This window comes from Musa acuminata, chromosome BXJ1-10 (assembly GCF_036884655.1).
Source record: "Musa acuminata AAA Group cultivar baxijiao chromosome BXJ1-10, Cavendish_Baxijiao_AAA, whole genome shotgun sequence".
NCBI classification, from domain to species: Eukaryota; Viridiplantae; Streptophyta; class Magnoliopsida; order Zingiberales; family Musaceae; genus Musa; species Musa acuminata.
Window position 1 is genome coordinate 12,743,223 of NC_088336.1, and position 18,619 is coordinate 12,761,841.

General features: G+C 38.0%; 1 protein-coding gene across 1 annotated transcript in view; it reads left to right on the forward strand.

Annotated features, from left to right (window-relative positions):
- LOC135594873 (UPF0481 protein At3g47200-like) overlaps positions 1–15,477 on the forward strand; it is a 38,822-nt gene extending 23,345 nt beyond the window's left edge. The window contains exon 2 of the mRNA XM_065085378.1: positions 13,899–15,477. Coding sequence (XP_064941450.1) covers positions 13,929–15,308 — 1,380 coding nt within the window. The 5' untranslated portion in view covers positions 13,899–13,928 and the 3' untranslated portion in view covers positions 15,309–15,477. The remainder of the gene's footprint in view (positions 1–13,898) is intronic.
- Positions 15,478–18,619: the final 3,142 nt, after the last annotated feature.

Genomic DNA, 18,619 nt, shown 5'->3' on the forward strand with positions numbered 1-18,619 from the left:
ATGCCTTGCTATCATAGTTAATCCTGCACACACAAAAACATACTTTGATCTAGACAATTATTACTAAGCATGAATCATGTTGTCCGACATGTCATTGGTCCATCGACGCTTCGTCTGATTCTTCGGTGCATCGTCCACTCTTGCGGCCTATTGCCCAATTGACCAGTTGACCTCCGCAACTTTGATATCCTTGGCGCAATATCCGCTCTTCTTGCATCGATGCCCGAATCCATGGCCCGAAGACTTCTGTCGATACGTCGACTGATCCTCCGGCTCGACATCCAATCTTATGACATGTTTTCCTCTAACCCAACATGATTCTTCCTGCTTTAAATGTCTCTCCCTGATCGAAGCATCCTGCATCACTTAAAACGCAGATTAAATCATAAACACTTATCAATTGGTTTCATCATCAAAATATGAGATTCAACAATCTCCCCCTTTTTTATGATAACAACCAATTGATGTCTGAGTTAACCTTAACTCCCGGAGTTTAAACAAACTCCCCCTATCAATATGTCATATTGATAGAACTCTTGGATTCAAAAATCCAAGCAATATGTTATCATCAACTTATGCATAATATTATCATACTTCTCCCCCTTTGTCATAAACAAAAAGGAGAAGTCCACTTATCAAATGTTTAGACATACAAGTTCAAATCATTGCATGAAAAATATAATATCAAGTTTTATCATCATGCAATTTGTAAGCTAGAAAATTTAGCTAGTATTACATCATATTTAGAACATTCAAGCTATCAAGTTGTAGATATACAAGGTAGTAAGATAGCATGTTCTACATCATACAAGCTAGTAAAATTTCGAAAGCAAATGCAAGATAGCATCTTGTTAAAGTGTGCAAGCTAGCGATTCTTGCTTCCTATTACAATGTGCAAGTTGCAAGTTTTGCTTCTTGAGATTGGCAGGATAGTGATATTCAAGATAGCAAGCTCTTTTTCTCTTTTGAGAAGTGTCATTTTTGCTTTATTTGCAAAGTGCAAGCTAGCAAAATTTTACATTATTTTACAACAATCAAGCTAGCAATTTGGCAAGTGTTACTTCTCTTTGAAGTATGAAGGCAAGCAAGTTTTTAAAAAATAATGCAAGATAACAAGCTAGCAAAATACAATGTTTTACATGAAGCAAGCTATATAAAGTACATTTACATCTTCTCTTTAGATGTGCAAGCAAGCAAGCAAGTTTTTGCATCTTCTTGACTTGTGCAAGCTAGCTATCTCCCCCTTTATCATTGTCAAAAAGAAGGGAAGAATACAATTTTGTATATCTTTTTTCCTTTACAATAATTTTCAAATCATGACAAAGGATAAATAACAAAGATGAAAAATCAAGTCATGAATATTAAAACAATTTTTCATCATGAATATTTCATCATTGCATGCATCATTATCATAGTTAAAGTATTACGTGCATAATAAATTTCAAGTTATAAATCTCGAAAAATCAAGATAAAGCTCATTCGAATTCAAATCATCAAATTAAAATCATTTTCAAGAGATTCTAAGAATAAAGATCGGTTCATTAGTCTCTCCTTTTCTGAAAAATCGATAAAGTAGAGAAATTTTTAAAGAGAAACCTTTCTTCTTTTTAGTGATTCAATTCATAAGATTGATTTCATATATGCATGCCTTTTTCAAATTTTTCGTATGAAAACCATACATCATAGTTTAAAATCGAAAGAGCAAATATCATTATGGAAATCATCAAGATCAATAAACCATAAATTACCCAAAACTCATCATTACTTCAAATTATCATGCATAATTTTAAAAAATAAATTTATTAGGTATGATATCATCAAACATGATTTCATAAGGTATTTTTAATCAAAATCATTTTGTTTATCATAAATATACTATTTTCATGATTATTTTCAAAATTACTAGAATGATAAGCAAGATTCCTAATTTTTTTTACATTTTTATTATTAAACATGTAATTTTTAAGAAAATTAATTCTAAACTAAATTAAAAATAACTCATGAAAAATATTATATAATTTCGAAATAAATTAAGGGCATTTTGATTACCTCATTGTCGAAAGTCGTTAAGGCGTAGTTTGCCACCTCGCCTTTGTTGATTTTCTCCTCGTCTTCGGAGGAGCTTGATTCATCCAAAGTTACCTTCTTTTTCTTGCATTCATAGCAAGTAGTTGTATTCTTTTTGTTCTTTAATTTTTGTTTCATAAATTTTTTAAATTTCTTAGCGAGGAGTTCAAGTTCACCATCACTTGAGCTTATGCTCGAGTGGTCTTCAATTGTTCTAAGTCTGAAATCCTTCCTGTTCTTTGGAAGGTGGTTCTCAAGTTCCTTTTTTGCTACGTTATTCATTTCATAGGTCATTAAAGACCCAATTAGTTCTTCGAGTGGAAGGTTATTTAGGTTTTTAGTCTCTTATATAGCAGTTACTTTTGGATCACAATCTTTAGAAAGAGAACGTAAAATTTTGTTTACAAGTTTAAAATTCGAAAAACTTTTGCCAAGAGCTTTTAAACTATTGACGACATTCGTAAAGCAGGTGTACATGTCAACAATAGTTTCGCTCGGCTTCATTTAAAACAGCTCGAAATCATGCATCAAAAAATTAACTTCAGAATCCTTAACACTACTTATGCCTTCGTGTGTGATTTCAAGAGTGTGCCATATATCGAACGTCGTTTCGCAAGTAGAAACCCGATTAAACTCAGTTTTATCTAAAGCGTAAAATAAGGCATTCATAGCCTTTGCATTTAGAGAAAAAGTCTTCTTCTCCAAATTATTCCAATGGTTCATTGGAAGAGAAGACCTTTGAAAATCGAATTCGACTATATGCCATAAATAAAAATTAAATAAAAGCAAGAAAACTCTCATTCGAGTTTTCCAATAAGTGTAGTCCGTTCAATTGAACAAGGGAGGACGAATGAGAGAGTGACCCTCTTGTAAACCAAATGAGAAAACGAGACTCTGATACCAACTGTTAGGAATGAGTTGGCACTAAGAGGGGGGGTGAATTAGTGCAGCGGATAAAAATATCAGTTTCAAAAAATCCTTTCATATGATAAAATCGAACTCGAAAATGCTTAACTTTGAAAGCAAAGTAAGAGCGTATTGAAAGCAGTTTGTAGTTAATGTAAATTATAGGAAGGAAATGCAAACCAGAGAACACGCCAATTTTATAGTGGTTCGGTCATCGTGACCTACATCCACTCCACCGATTCCTCTTCCGTCGAGGCCACCGGTATCCACTATCGATCTTCCTTTAATAGGCGAAGATCAACCTCCTTCTTACACCCTTCTTCTCTTTTTACTGGGTTTAGAAGATAACCCTTACAAGCACTCACTCCTCTCTCAAACTATTCTAACACTTAGACTAGAGGAGGATTCTCATAAGAGATTTCTACAGTGTTTTTTCCTTTTTTAAATTCTCTATGCTTGTGTTTTTTCATCAGGGATGAGAGGGAATTTATAGGCTTCAAGTTGATTCAAACTTGGAGCCTAAAAAGGTCTCATCCTAGGTTTCTTGGGTACTGGCGGTACCACCGTCATTGCAGGGCGGTACTACCACTGCAGGATCTGGTACCGGGCGGTATCACCGTCGAATAGGGGCGGTACCACAACTGGCAGCATTGCTGCCGGTGGTACCACCGCCCAGGAATCCTGAGGTGCTGTTCCCCAGGCATTGCCAATGCCAGTCCTAGTGGTGCCACCATCGGCCAGGGTTTCAGCACCCTGGTTGGGCCTTGAATCTGGCCCAAACCAGTCCAACTTCGGGCCCAATTGGCTCCTAACAGAGTTGATGGGATTACCTCCCAATCCCAACTCTAATTATATGCTAACTATGATTCCTAAGACATATTCTAAGCAAGATAAGTCTGATTTCTTCCGGCAAGCCTTCGGCGATCTTCCAACGAACTTCTGACGATCTCTCGGCAATGTTCCGGTGAACTCCTGGCAAGCTCCTAGACTTCACGATAATCTTCTTGGCGAGTTCCAATGAGCTTCTTTGGCAAGCTCTTGGACTTCTCGGTTGGTTTCGACAGAACTTCCGACGAACGTCTGGACTTCTAACGAACTCTCGAACTCCCAACGAAATCATGTTCTTAACTCCGGGACTTCATTTTGCTTTATGCTTTGCTATCATAGTTAATCCTACACACATAAAAACACACTTCAATATAGACAATTATTACTAAGTATAAATCATGTTGTCCGGCATGTCATTGGTCCATTGACGCTTCGTCCGATTCTTCGGCGCATCGTCCTCTCTTACGGCCTATTGTCCAATCGGCTAGTTGACCTCCGTAACTCCGATATCCTTGGTGCAATATCCACTCTTCTTAGCCCGATTCCTGAATCCATGGCCTGAAGCCTTCTATCGATACGTCGATCGATCCTCCGACCCGACGTCCAATCTTCTGACACGTTTTCCTCTGGCCCAACATGATTCTTCATGCTTTAATTGTCTCTCCCTAATCGAAGCATTTTTCATCACTCAAAACATAGATTAAATCATAAACACTTATCAATTAGTTTCATCATCATAATCCGAGATTCAACACATATATCATAAATACAACTATGTCCAAGAGGAAACAAGATAAAGTGAATAATGCATACCTGTGGCATTATAGGCTAAGTCAATATCTAAGAGAGAAGCATTCAAAAGTTGATGATGGATGGATACTTAGATTCATTTGACTGTGAGTCATATGCAATTTACGAATATTGCCTTCATGGAAAATTGACTAACTCTCCATTTAGTGAAACTGAAAAGAGAGCCACTAAGTTATTGGAACTCATACACAGCGATGTATATGGTCTCATGTCAACACAAGCCATAGGTAATTACTCCTATTTCATTACTTTCACTGATAATTACTTTAGGTATGGACATATGTACTTGATGAAGTACAAGTCTGAAGCCTTCGAGAAATTCATGAATTATAAGTAGAGAACCAGATTGGAAAGAGTATCAAGACTCTTCGATCAGATCGAGGAGGTGAGTACTTAAGTATAGAGTTTACTCTTCCTCAGGGACCATAGGATTCTATCCTAATGGACACCTCCTTATATACCTCAGCTCAATGGTGTATCTGAAAGGAGGAATCGCACACTATTAGACTTGGTGTGGTCCATGATCAATTTCGCTAACATACCCGTCTCATTCTAGGGATATGCCATAGAGTCCATAGCTTACCTTGTGAATAGAGTTCCAACTAAGTCACTAGTGTCTACACTATATGAGATATGGAAAGGGAACAAACTCAATCTTAAGGTTGTTAAGATTTGGAGTTGTCTTACCCACATTAAGAGATATAACCCCAATAAGTTGGAATCCAGGATTGAGCTATACAAATTCATAAGATACCCTAAGGAAACTTGTGGGTATTATTTTTATCACCTCGAGAATCAAAATGTCTTTGTAACCAAGAGGGCAGTGTTCCTTAAGAAAAAACACATTCTTGGTGGAGATAGTGGGAGCATGATAGAGTTGAGCGAGGTTGGAGAACCAAGCTTAAGCATCATTCCACAGCCTGAGTCTGTTCAGGTACCTAGCATATAAGTTCCAACTTTATGTAGGTTCGACAGAGTACCATATCCTCCTGAAAAATATGTAGGATATATTAGAGGAGAGGATGTTGAGGATATTGATCCTCAAACCTACGACGAGGCTATTATGAGTATAGACTCCGAGAAGTAGCAAGAAGCCATGAATTCTAAGATGGTTTCCATATACTCCATCATGGTTTGGAACTTAGTTAATGCACCTAAGTGTATCATACCCAATGGTTGCAAATAGATCTTCAAGAAGAAGATCAGAGTAGATGAAAAGATAGAGACCTATAAAGCAAGGCTAGTGGCTAAGGGGTATCATCAAAAGCAAGGTGTTAACTATAATGAAACCTTCTCGCCTGTAGCTATGCTAAAATTTATTTGAATTCTATTGGCTATTACTACATACTATGATTATGAGATCTAGTATATGAATGTTAAAATTATGTTCCTCAATGGCAACCTCGATGAGGAGGTGTATATGATACAACCTAAGAGATTTGTGTCCAAAGAATGTCTAGATAATATATGCAAGTTACATAGGTTCATCTATATACTAAAGTAAGCTTCCCGAAGTTAGAACATAAGATTTGATATGGCAATCAGATCTTATAATTTCGTTAAGAATGAAGATGAGTCTTGTGTGTACACAAAGATAAGTAGGAGCACTATCACTTTTTTACTCTTGTATATGGATGATATTCTGATCATTGGGAATGACATAAGAATGCTCTCTATAGTAAAGGCTTAGCTATCTATATATTTCTCTATGAAGAACTTAGGGGAAACTTCCTATATCTTGGGGATTGGACCTATGGAGATAGATCGAACATGATGCTTGGATTATCCCAATCTAGGTACATAGATACCATTGTCAAAAGATTTAGCATGAAAATTTTCAAGAGAGGCCTCATATTAATGTGACATAGGATATCACTTTCTAGGAGTATGTCCCTAAAGACTCTTGAAGAAATAACAAACATAAATAAGATACCCTATGCCTCAGCGATAGGGTCTATCATGTATGCTATGCTATGTACCAGGCCTGATATAGTACATATTTTGAGTATCATAAGTAGGTATCAGGCGGTTCTAGGCTTGAAGCACTAGAAAGCAGTAAAGTGTATCCTTAAGTACTTAAGAATGACTAATGATCTTTTACTATTATATGAAAGAAGTAGCCTCAAGGTTGAGAGTTATATAGACTTGAGTTTCCAATCCAATGTCGATGATAGCAAGTCTAATTTAGGGTATGTGTTTACCCTGAATGGATAGTATGCTGGAAGAGTTACAAGCAATGTACTACTACTGTCTTAACTACAAAGGCAGAGTATATTGCTACAACAGAGGCAGTAAAGGAGGGAGTCTAGATGAATAAGTTCATATAGATCTGAGAGTCGTGCCGGGCAATGAAGAGCTGATTTCCTTATATTATGACAACAATGGGGTGATTGCTCAAGCAAAGGAACCAAGGTCTCATCAGAAGTCTAAGCATGTTCTGAGAAGGTTTCACCTAATCAAAGAGATCATGACCCGAAGAGATATAACAGTGGAAAGAGTTACATCCGAAGATAATATTGTAGATCTACTAATGAAGTCATTGTCTCATATTGTCTTTGAGCATCACAAGGGTCTGATGAGGATCAAACATGTAGGTGATTAGCTTTAGGTCAAGTAGGAGATTTCTAGTCATAGGTGCCCTATAAGTCAATCGCGTGAGTGATGACACACGTGACATGATACATACTCTTTTTGTTTATTATATATTTGATATTTTTTTCTTACTTTATATTGCTTGTTACATATATTGTAATGTCTATGGATCTATACAATGGGAATCAGATCATAACGAGATCATGATAATGAGACCGATTCACCTTTAAACATAAACCTTAAATAATCTCAATCGTAGGTTACTCGAAAGGGATACCGAGATAACCGAATAAACTGGTGTCCTATATAACCATCTAGATGATGGAGGTGACTAGTCTTATAATTGCTCGTGTGGGGACACTAGGGATATAATGTAGGTACTTATTAGAAAATGAGTTCACTAATCGATATGCTCATATAATACTAGATGGTTTATGATACCTCATTGTCAGACAATGATTCCGTCATCCCATGGTGTATTTGGTTTATAGACTTGAGATGCTAAGGATATCCTGTATGAGTACTCCACTCTTTGATACCAAACTTATAGACTTGGAAGTTTCAAATCTAGCACAACAAGTCATAAGGTATAGCAGCCAACCTTATGAGGGTTATTAAATGTCAATAGAGGAACATCCGCTCTTAGTGTCAATAGACGAATGTCCTATATATTCTTGCTCAGGAAAAATCTCTAGCTAGGGTCATTCAGATTAAAAGAGAAAAAGTTCTCTCAGAGAATCCTTTTAGAGAGAGACTCGAGTAGAAACTATATAGGCCTAACAGCACCATGCTTAGAATATAGTCTTTTGGATATTTAGATGAATGAGGGACTATATATACATGGTAATTAAGGACATATAGGTCCAATAGATTAGATTCACTTGTATCGTCTAGGGACTATGACGTAGTGGCCTAGTATGTCCACAGTCGATGAGTCGAGTAAATTATTATAGATATAATAATTCATTGAGCTAAAAGGAGTTTTAACTGGTATGACTCATGGCCAGCTCGATATTGAGCCTAGAGGGTCACACACATATAGTGGATGTTGCGACAAATAGATGTTCGAATATGAGATATCTATTGGAGCTCATATCTTATTTGATATCCAACAAGCATCTTGGATATGTAGAAACCTACTAATCCAAGATGCTTGGGTAGTTGGATGGAGATTCAATACCCAATAGGGCAGGATCCATTATGGTTAAGTTGACAATGGGCCTATGTAAATAGGAGGGAACTAAAGGGTCATAGGCTAGACCCCTTTTGGTTGTCACATCATATTCTCCGCTCCCCCTCTCCTTCTTGGCTAATAGCTCCTATTTGGGGCATGTGGATAGCAAGAAGGGTCGACCCCTTCTTGATTATATAGTGCGCGTAGCGAGGAGATTTGGGCTGCGATTTAAGGAGCATCTTTGTAACTCCTGCCATATGGATCACCATTAGAGAGGAGGATAGTTGACCTCCTTTATCTTCTCCCATAGATCTGTGGGTTTTCAAAAATATATGATCTCCCTAGGTAACACATCTTTCTTATATATGTAGTTTTCGATTTTGCGGGTTTTTATGCATCAATCTTCGCTCAACGATGAAACCTTCTTTTCTGTGAGAAATTTTAGGATTTTTATTTTTTGTTCTTTCGTTACATATGTGATTACTAGTCATAGGTGCCCTGCAAGCCAATCACGTGAGTGATGACACGTGTGACTTGACATACAGTTTTTTTGCTTATTATATTTTAGTATTTTATCATTTTATATTGATTGTTGCATATACACATGTATATATATTGTGATGTCCTTGAATCTATGCAATGGGAATCAGATCATGATGAGATCACGATAATGAGACTGATTCACCTTTAAATACATACCTTAAATAATCCTGATCACATGTTACTCAAGAGGGACATCGAGATAATCGGATAGATTGGTATGCTGTATACCCATCCATATGATGGATGCAGCTGGTCTCATGGCTGCTCATGTGGGGATACTAGGGATACAGTACAAATGCTCATTGGAGAATGAGTTTACTGATTGATCCGCTTATTGAATGCTAGATGGTTGATTATGTCTTATTGTCATACAATGATTCTGTAGTCCTAGTGGCATATCTGGTCCTTAGACTTGAGATACCAAGGATATCCTGTATGAGTACTCCACTCTTTGATGTCAGATTTATAGGTCTGAAGGTTTCAGATCTAGCACAACCGATCATCGGGAGTGGTAGCCAATCTTACGAGAACTATTGAGTGCCGATAGAGGATCATTCATTCTCAGTGTCATATGAAGAATATCCCATGTGTTCTTACTTAGACAAATCTCTAGCTAGAGTCATTCAGATTAAAAGAGAAAGAGTTCATAGGGAGAATCCGATTAGAATGAGACTCGAGCAGAAATCGTATGGGTCTGACAGCACCATGCTCGATATACGATCTCTAGGATATTAGATGGATGAGAGACTATAGGTATATGATAATTGAGGATAGACGGGTCTAATGGATTGGATTCTCTTATATCATCTGGGGACTATGCTATCCGCAATCGATGAGTTGAGTGAATTATTATGGAGATAATAATTCACTAAGCCAAAAGGAGTTCTAATAGAAATAACTCATGGCCAGCTCGATATTGGGCCTAGAGAGTCATACACATATGGTAGGCATTGCGATGAATAGAGGTTTAGATATAAGATATCTACTGGAGCCCCTACCTTATTTGATATCCAATAAGCCCATAAATTATTGGATCTTATGGATGAGATCCAATAAGAGCAATTGAGAGATTATTGGATAAATATCCAATAATATAAGAGGCTTAGGTAGTTGGATGGAGATCCAATACCCAATAAGGCAGGATCCATTAGGGTTAAGTTGATAGCGGACCTCTATAAATAGGAGGGAACCAATGGTTCATATGCTCCATTAAGGTTAAGTCATTTTGGGTTACCTCTTCTATTCTCCTCCTCTTCTCCTCAAATAACAGGCTTAGAGTTTTGAGGAGCATTATCGCAGCCCTACTCTGTGGATCACTACTAGAGAGGAGGACGCTTGACCTCCTTTACCCTCTCCTAGATCTCTATAGGGATTCAGGGATATACAATCTCTTTAGGTAACACAATCTTTAATATGCGTAGTTTTAAGTTTCACGGATTTTACGCATCAATCTTCGCATGATGACACACATAATTTATGAGAAATTTGAGGATTTTGTTTTTATATTCTTCTGTTGCGTATGTGATGTTGCCCCCAAATTTTTCAACACCTTAGATAATGATCATCAGATTGGTTGAAATGGTGTTAAGAACATCTATTGTCACTAGTTGGATAAATAGTCTTAAAAGAGGCTAGTCTTCTATTTCAAGCCCACATTACTTTGGGATATACCGTTGGAAAATCGTGGGTCGGTATCCCATGCATAGTGGAAAATAAAAATAAAATCAAATTTCCTAAAATCAAGTATTTGGTAGTGATGTGACAATTGGTGTGCGAGAATACTACAAAACTAAAAAATTACACATATCATATTATAAGTGTTACCTAGGGAGACCGTATATCCCTTAAATTTTTAGATCCAATCGAGTCGATGAAAGAGAACTCAGTACTCCTCTCTAGTGGTGATCCACACAACGGACACAACGGTAATCCAATGGAGTAGATCATTGTGGGTTCTTCCTCTCCACGTGCACCACAAGGCAATCAGAGCCAAGGAGGAGAAGAGGAGGTTGATGAGAATAGGAGGGGCAACTATCATAAATTCTAACCTATGAACCGTGAGGTTTCTCCTATTTATAGAGGTGCAAGTAGCTTAATGCTTAATGGATCCTATCCTCATTGGATCTCTTACCAATTATCTAATTGAATCTCTATCCAATTATCCAATTGGATCTTATCTAAGGATCCAAACTAGGGACTCCACAGATATCTTATATTTGCATCCCTACTCGTCATAATATTCACCATATGTGTATGACCCTCTAGGTCTGATACCGAGCTGGTCGTGAGTTGATCCTGTCATAACTACTTTTGACTTAGAATTACTTCTAACTCAGAACTCCTTCTAATATAGTGAATTATTATCTCGATAATAATTTACTTAACTCACTAACTATGGACGTACTAGGCCACTACGCCATAGTCCCTACACGGTACAAGAGATCTATCTAACGGACTTATTTATCCTTAATTATCGTATATCTATAGTCTCTCATCCATCTAATATCTCATAGATCATATATTGGGCATTGTAATATCAAGCCCATACGGAATCCTATTTGAGTCTTGCTCTAATTGGATTCTTTCGGAGAACTCCTACTTTCTCAATCCGAACGACCCTAGCTAAGGATTTTGTCTGAGTGAGCATACATGGGATATTCCTCTTGTAATATTGAGAGTAAACGATTCTTTTTTTATACTCAATTACCTTTGTAAGGTTGGCTACCATTCCCGAGAACTAACTATACTATATCTGGAACTTCCAAACTTGTAAATCCAGTTTCAAAGAATGGAGTACTCATATAGAGTATCTTTGGTATCTCAAGTCTAAGGACTAAATATACAATTAAGACTACGGAATCATTGTCTCACATCAGGTATCATTAATCATCTAGTATTCCATAAACAGATCAATTAATGAGCTCATTCTCTAATGAGCATCTGTACTGTATCTCTAATGTCCCCAAACGAGCGACTATGAGATAAACCGCCTCCATCATATGGACGAGTATATAATGCACTGGTCTATTTGGTTATCTCGATGTCCTTCTCGAGTAATCTATGATCAGGATGATTTAGGGTATGTATTTAAAAGCGAATCGATCTGATTATCGTGTTCTCATCATGATCCGATTCTTATTATACAAATCCAAGAACATCATAATATATATCCAGATAATATACGATAAAATACCAATAATAATAAGTAAAAAAATCGTCACAACATATCAGGTGATTGACTTATAGGGCTCCTATAACTAACCTATACAACTTGCATTAAATTGAAAATATCCTCAAGTACCACATAGAATTAAAAAAACAACCCTCTCTCGTGGCACAATATAATTCTACTGACCCCAAAACTTATTTTTAGAAAGTTCAGGAAAATTCTCTCCTCTTTTCTAACTTCTCTTTCTCCTTAGAAAAGCTCTATTTGGAAAACTTGTTGACTTGAGTGGGGGACACCCTCAACGCACCTCTGATGTGTTATTTCAAGAATCGAACAAAAACTCTTTTCAAGATCTTTCTTATGTGTTATTCCATATTATAGCAGTAGCTTAACCAACTAATAAATTTGGTCGACTCTGCCCTCTCACTGTGAAATGGAGATGACCTTCATCTGATGTCATTAATCCTATCAACCTGTCAGTGAAATCATTTGAAGCACTATTTATTTGGTCATGTTAGATAAAAATATTCTAAACCTTATATGGCAATCAACCTTTTTATACGAAACTTCTCTATATAAAATTTAGTCTATCATGTAACTTAATAGAATAGATGACTCACTATTTTTATTTTACTCTATATAAACTTTAGTCTATCATGTTACTTAATAGAATAGATGACTCACTATTTTTATTCTAGGTAGGTAGAAGGAGAGACAGTAGATCAACCAAAGAGAACCCTCCCTGCCTCTCTATGCTCGTGCTGTCTCCTTACTATGTCATTTCTTGTCTTCTCTCTTAGGGTGCAATTAAAAAATAATATCATTTTTTATGATTATTTTCTTTATTGATTGGTCTTTGGTAGAGGAATTTTTGTATTTTTTTTATCTTCTTTGTGATTCCCTTTTTCTCCTCTCTTTTTCTCCTTTTTGTTTCGTTTTCCCTTTTCTCTTTTTTCATAATTTTAGAATTACGCTATAGGTATTCTCCTTAATCGAAATAGGTTGTTCCTTCCCTTAGAATCATACTTGCAATGAGTTTCCTATCTTATATGGTTTGGCATTTGATTTGTTTTACCTGCGTCCCATCTTAATCCACATATAAAAGTTTTAATATACCACTCCATGACCGGAGGAATAAAAAATCCATCGACCAAACCAACCCTAAGAAAGGATTAAAAAAGGAAAGTTGTAATCTAGACAGTTGACTTATTGGTCGTATATCATATATAGCATGCTTGCTAGCTTCAGTAGCACTCTTTTCCTTTTTGCAAGGAAAATTAGTTTCCTAATTCTAAAATCTCTACTTTTCAAAAATCTTTCTAACTAAACTTTATTTATTTAAAATATTTTTCTTTTTTGGGGATATTAAACAGTAAATATTGGTGCAAAAATGTTCTATTGATATAGTATAGTCGAAGAAGAAGAGGTAAAAGGATAAACGTATTGATACTTTATTTTTAGAATATATATTATATTTCTAAAAAAAAATTGCTCAAACCCCTACGAATAGGGATGAAGTAAGCCTTATTAAAATGATTATGATTGGTTTGGACATTTTAACTATCCCCAAACAATTAGGGACAAGCAGTAACACAAGGATTCAAAACGTTCAGCTCTTGCTATGGTATTGTCTATGGTACTGTAATAGAGGTTTAGCTGTTGCAAAATGATCTAGAAGCTGATGCTCACTCAACCTGAACATTGATAATATATGTTGCCAGTTCATGTTTCAATATTTATAGATTCGTTTCCAAATGGTCGTGAATTTGTTCCTGCTATCCTTTTTCCATCTGTTCTTGTCAAAAACAGATAGATTAATCCTGTGGAAACAAGTAGAAGATGAATACTGTAGAGGAGGCCGCTGTGATAGCTCTGGATATGGAATGGGTAAGACTCTTGGAGAAGAGGGTGGAGGACACACAGTGGGGGGAGGAATGGCGCACCAAGCGGCCGACCATCTACAGAGTCCCAAACCACATCCGAGACAGTGATCCCGACGCCTACGAGCCGATGATCGTCTCGATCGGTCCCTACCACCATGACAAGCCTCGCCTGCAAGCCATGAACCACATCAAATGGCACTACCTCAAGCAATTCCTGGGCCGAAACCCTCACATGGGCCTGGCAGACTACCTTTCGGAGATCAAGGATAAAGAGCGCGACATACGCATGGCCTATTCAGAACAGGTGGACAAGAGCAGCAACGATTTCCTCCAAATGATGTTGCTTGACGGCTGCTTTGTGATCGAGATGTTATTGTACTGGAAAGGTCAGGGAGGACTGGAAGCTGCCCAGAATCCAATCACAAGCCCATCGTCCCTATTGGTATTAGCGAGGGATATGTTGATGCTGGAAAACCAGCTCCCTTTCTCTCTCCTCCAGACTTTATTGGACTCTGCTATTCCTGACCGGTCTCCTCAGCTAACAGGTCTTATGATCAACTTTCTTGATGGCTGCGTGGATTTCAAGATTCAAATTCCGTCCCGGAGCGTGGATTTTCACCACATCCTTCATCTTCTTCATTCTCGCGTTACCCCACCAAAGAAGCTTGATAAGATGAAGAGCCAGTCGTCCGACTCCAACCGCTCCTTACAGTGGATGAACAGGTTATGCTGCTGTGGAGAAGATCCGGAGGTGACGGACGAGCCCGTTTCCCTGCTGGGATGGATTCCGAGTGCGACAAAACTCAGGGAGGCTGGAGTCCACTTCAGGAGGAAGAAGGAGGCGACGAGTTTCCTGGACATCAGCTTTAAGAATAAGAAGATGGAGATCCCCCAGCTTCAGGTCGATGACGGCACCAACGCACTCTTCAGGAACCTCATCGCGTTCGAGCAGTGCTACGACGAGGTCAGCTCTCATGTCACGGCCTACGCGTCGCTCATGGATTGCATCGTCGACACCGCTGCAGACGTCGCGTTGCTCCAGAAATGTGGAATCATCGTCAGCGGCTTGGGCGACAGCAAAGAGATCGCCCTTCTCTTCAACAAACTCTGCAAGGAGGTGGCGATCAACGACAACGAGTGCCATCTTTCGAGCATCTTCAGGGACGTCAACAAGCACTGCAACACCAGATGTAACAAATGGCGGGCAACGCTGAATCATGATTACTTCGGTAATCCTTGGGCGATCGTCTCACTGTCTGCAGCTATCTTCCTCTTCGTCCTCGCTATAACGCAGACCATCTTAAGGATTATAACCTTTGTTCGGCATCATAATTAGTCTCCTCATTTGCTTCTCCAGCTACTTCCATTGTTTCTATGAATTCTCCAAGAGTGTATTCCCTAAAGCAAAACAGTGTGTCTTTCAAATGCATGGATTTGTATTGGAGACCGACATGTAAATCTAAATGATGTATATTATCAGGCAATGGAGTCGATTGCATGACAAATGCAAGCCTGCAGATGCATCTTCCATAATCTTTACTTCTTGCGTCGTTCCTTCAGTGAACTCAAGATCCAGAAGCTCACGCATTTGCAGATACAGGTTATTAAACAAGTCAATCTGTAGTTAGTTATAAATGTAATGTTCATCCACAATGTAAATTGACAACTGTTCTCTAATCTTAGCCTGCTTGCCTTTGCAGGAGTGTTTTATCACCAATGTTAACATCCTTCAGTGTTGTATATATTTTGTAGGTATAAACAAGAAAGTTCAGCACCCATTACAAAAATCAGGATCCATAATAATAATAATAATAATAATAATAAGAGTTAAAATCATGCACTTGTGGACACTAATACTGGTGTAATAATAAAATATTTGTGAATCTTTAGATAAGATATGAGACTTTATATATATAAGATACGGGAAAAATTATCCTTTCAATTAGGCACGTGGACCAACACAGATGACAGAGTGGAACACTAATACTGCACGTAATGACAAAATTGATCGACCACGTCAACACTCAAGATCTTCTTAACGATCATTATTATGTCAGTTGTGCTGCTCCAAAACAAAACGTTACATCAGTTGCGCTACTCCAATGGCCAATACCATTTTCATCCGTCATCTCAGTGATCATTTTAACAGCAATTACCGTGAAACTACTTATGTCATATTTTTATTGATTGAGGCATGAAAGGAAACATGCCAGTCAAATATACTGAACTTTACTGATTTACCTCGACATCATATCTGGAGGTGGAGAGCTCCACTTGGGAGATAACAATACATCAAATTTTTATCCGAGATTCAGACATACATAAATAAATGAGTAGACTGAAAACAAATTTAAATACGTAACTGAACCAGAAACATTATTCTGCGCCAAATCTTTCATCATGCCGGTTAGACATTATACTGGCATCCTTGTATAGGAACACAGAGTGGGTAATATTATACATCAAGCCAATTAACAAAAAGCCTAACCATTCAGTGAGTTTTGAATGATTCGGGATCACCTTTTTCGTCTTGAGAGCGAGGATCGAGTGTCATATAATTGATCCTCTTTTCTAGTTCTTGTCGTAGTATTTCTAGTTCTCGTCAAAGTATTTTTTTTTTGATATATTGTCACGGACTTAGTTAGTTTTGTCTAAGTCATGCAGCACCCTTACGTGTCCATCCGCAAAGGTCAGCCTCCCCAAAACCTCTTGTGATCCCTTAGAACCTATAAAAGAGAAAATAGATTAGAGAAAGCACCTCATTCGAGATCCACAAGCAGTCATTTCATGAAATACTTCGTAACCAATGCAAATAATAAACAAACTTCATAAGCTCTGAACAGTTGTACAAAAGATCCAAAATGGTTCACTATATATCGAAATCCTCATAAGTGTCCACATGACACAATCTTTATTTGCAAGCCTAGAATGACCATCAAACCCAACTAAAATTGGGATGTTAAGCCTTCGACCGTTTCTCTATATACTATGCAGAGCATAAACAAACCAAAAGACACAAACATACATGAGGATTACATTAAATACCATGTTTACAGTTTTGTCTGTGACATTTTCCCCCACTTATTCCTTTGATGTCCTCATTGAAGCTTTTGTCGACGCTACAACTCCTCACATTTGCTGAGTCTTTAATCTTCTGCTCCAACTACAATACGCCTCCTGGCTCCCAACTACACTTTGCCGCTGTTGTTGAGTAGTCAAATTTTTGATCCGCTATGTTGCTTCAACTCGCTAATGACTCTGACTCTAGTGTGAGGTTGGTTGAGTCGTGTTGATCCCTATTGATTCTTATAGATCCTTTAGATGAAGGAAAAGACTATCCTTACTATGCACTAGTCTCTCAAATGCCTCATATTGCTTGAACTGGGTGAATGCTTGTTGGAGCTTTAACAAGCATCGCCTTACAAACTTTTGAAGTTTTTGGGTCATTCCTCTATAAAATTTGCCCATCGCCTCTTTTTCACTTAGTTATCACTTCCAAGTAGGTTGCCATCACTTCTACTTTCGATTGACATTCTGTTGGGAAATGAAGTGAATAATCTACTCTTAGTAGCATTGATTACCATTGGTGAGGATTTGATAACTATTGTCTTCCATTTGGTTTCTTCGAAGGGTCTTTGAATATATGCAGAGCCCCTCTACTGGATAGATAAGAGAATTAGGTTATTTGGTTTCACCCATTCTCTTAAGAGTTGAGAAAGCAAAGGTTACTTGACTTCTCCCGCCTCCTCGAGTATTGTACTCCATGCATCGAGCTAGTTATTGGCCTTTGCTTGCTCTTTGCTTATACTTCTGAAGTATTTAAAGTGTTTGCACTCCTTGCGTTGAGTTAGTTACTGTGATTCATCTTCTCAATGCCATCGAACTTCTAGAATGCAGAAAGTTTTCACCCCAACTTGGAGTAAGTCTCTAATAGTTTTGGTCGCTTCTAAGATTGTATCGTCTTTTCCATCAACCCAATCGCCTACTCCACTGAGTAGCAAAGATACAACACAGCATATTGCCTCCTTCGTTCCTTGGTCGTGCACTCTTGTATTGACCCAAAGTCCTCCACTTTTGGCTATCTTGATGAGAAGCTCGTTGACACCTATCCTACGAAGTTCCCTAGCCTCTATCATTCAGCCTTATCTCGATACTTGGAGTTTACCTCTATATTCTCCACCTTCTCGGTCCCTTTCACGACCAAACGCTCTTCCTTCATGAGAGTAAGGGATCGATGACTTCACGGAAGTCCCACCTTTGTGGTACCATGGCACTGCCATGCTCATGGCCCTACTATCCATCGACTCGCATCAGTATCCCTTTATTCATGATTGGTAGATCTGTCTTTGTGGCACTCCTCCGAGTCCACCTCCATTCTAACTGATGCTTAGTTTTGGGTAGCTAAGTCCCTATGGACTCGTCATCACTTCCTCGCCTCTTTTGACCCCTTGCTTCAACACCTTTATGTTCTCTAAGCAGTTCCTCTTGGTCAATGGAAAGACAGACTGTAACTCTTATGCATGGCCTCTGCCATCATGTTGTTGCAACGTTCGCTTACTCGGTCTTATCCTCTGACTTGTTATGATCCCTTAAGCAAATATGGGCTCTGAAGTAGTCCAACCGCTCTGACATACCTCTACATGATCA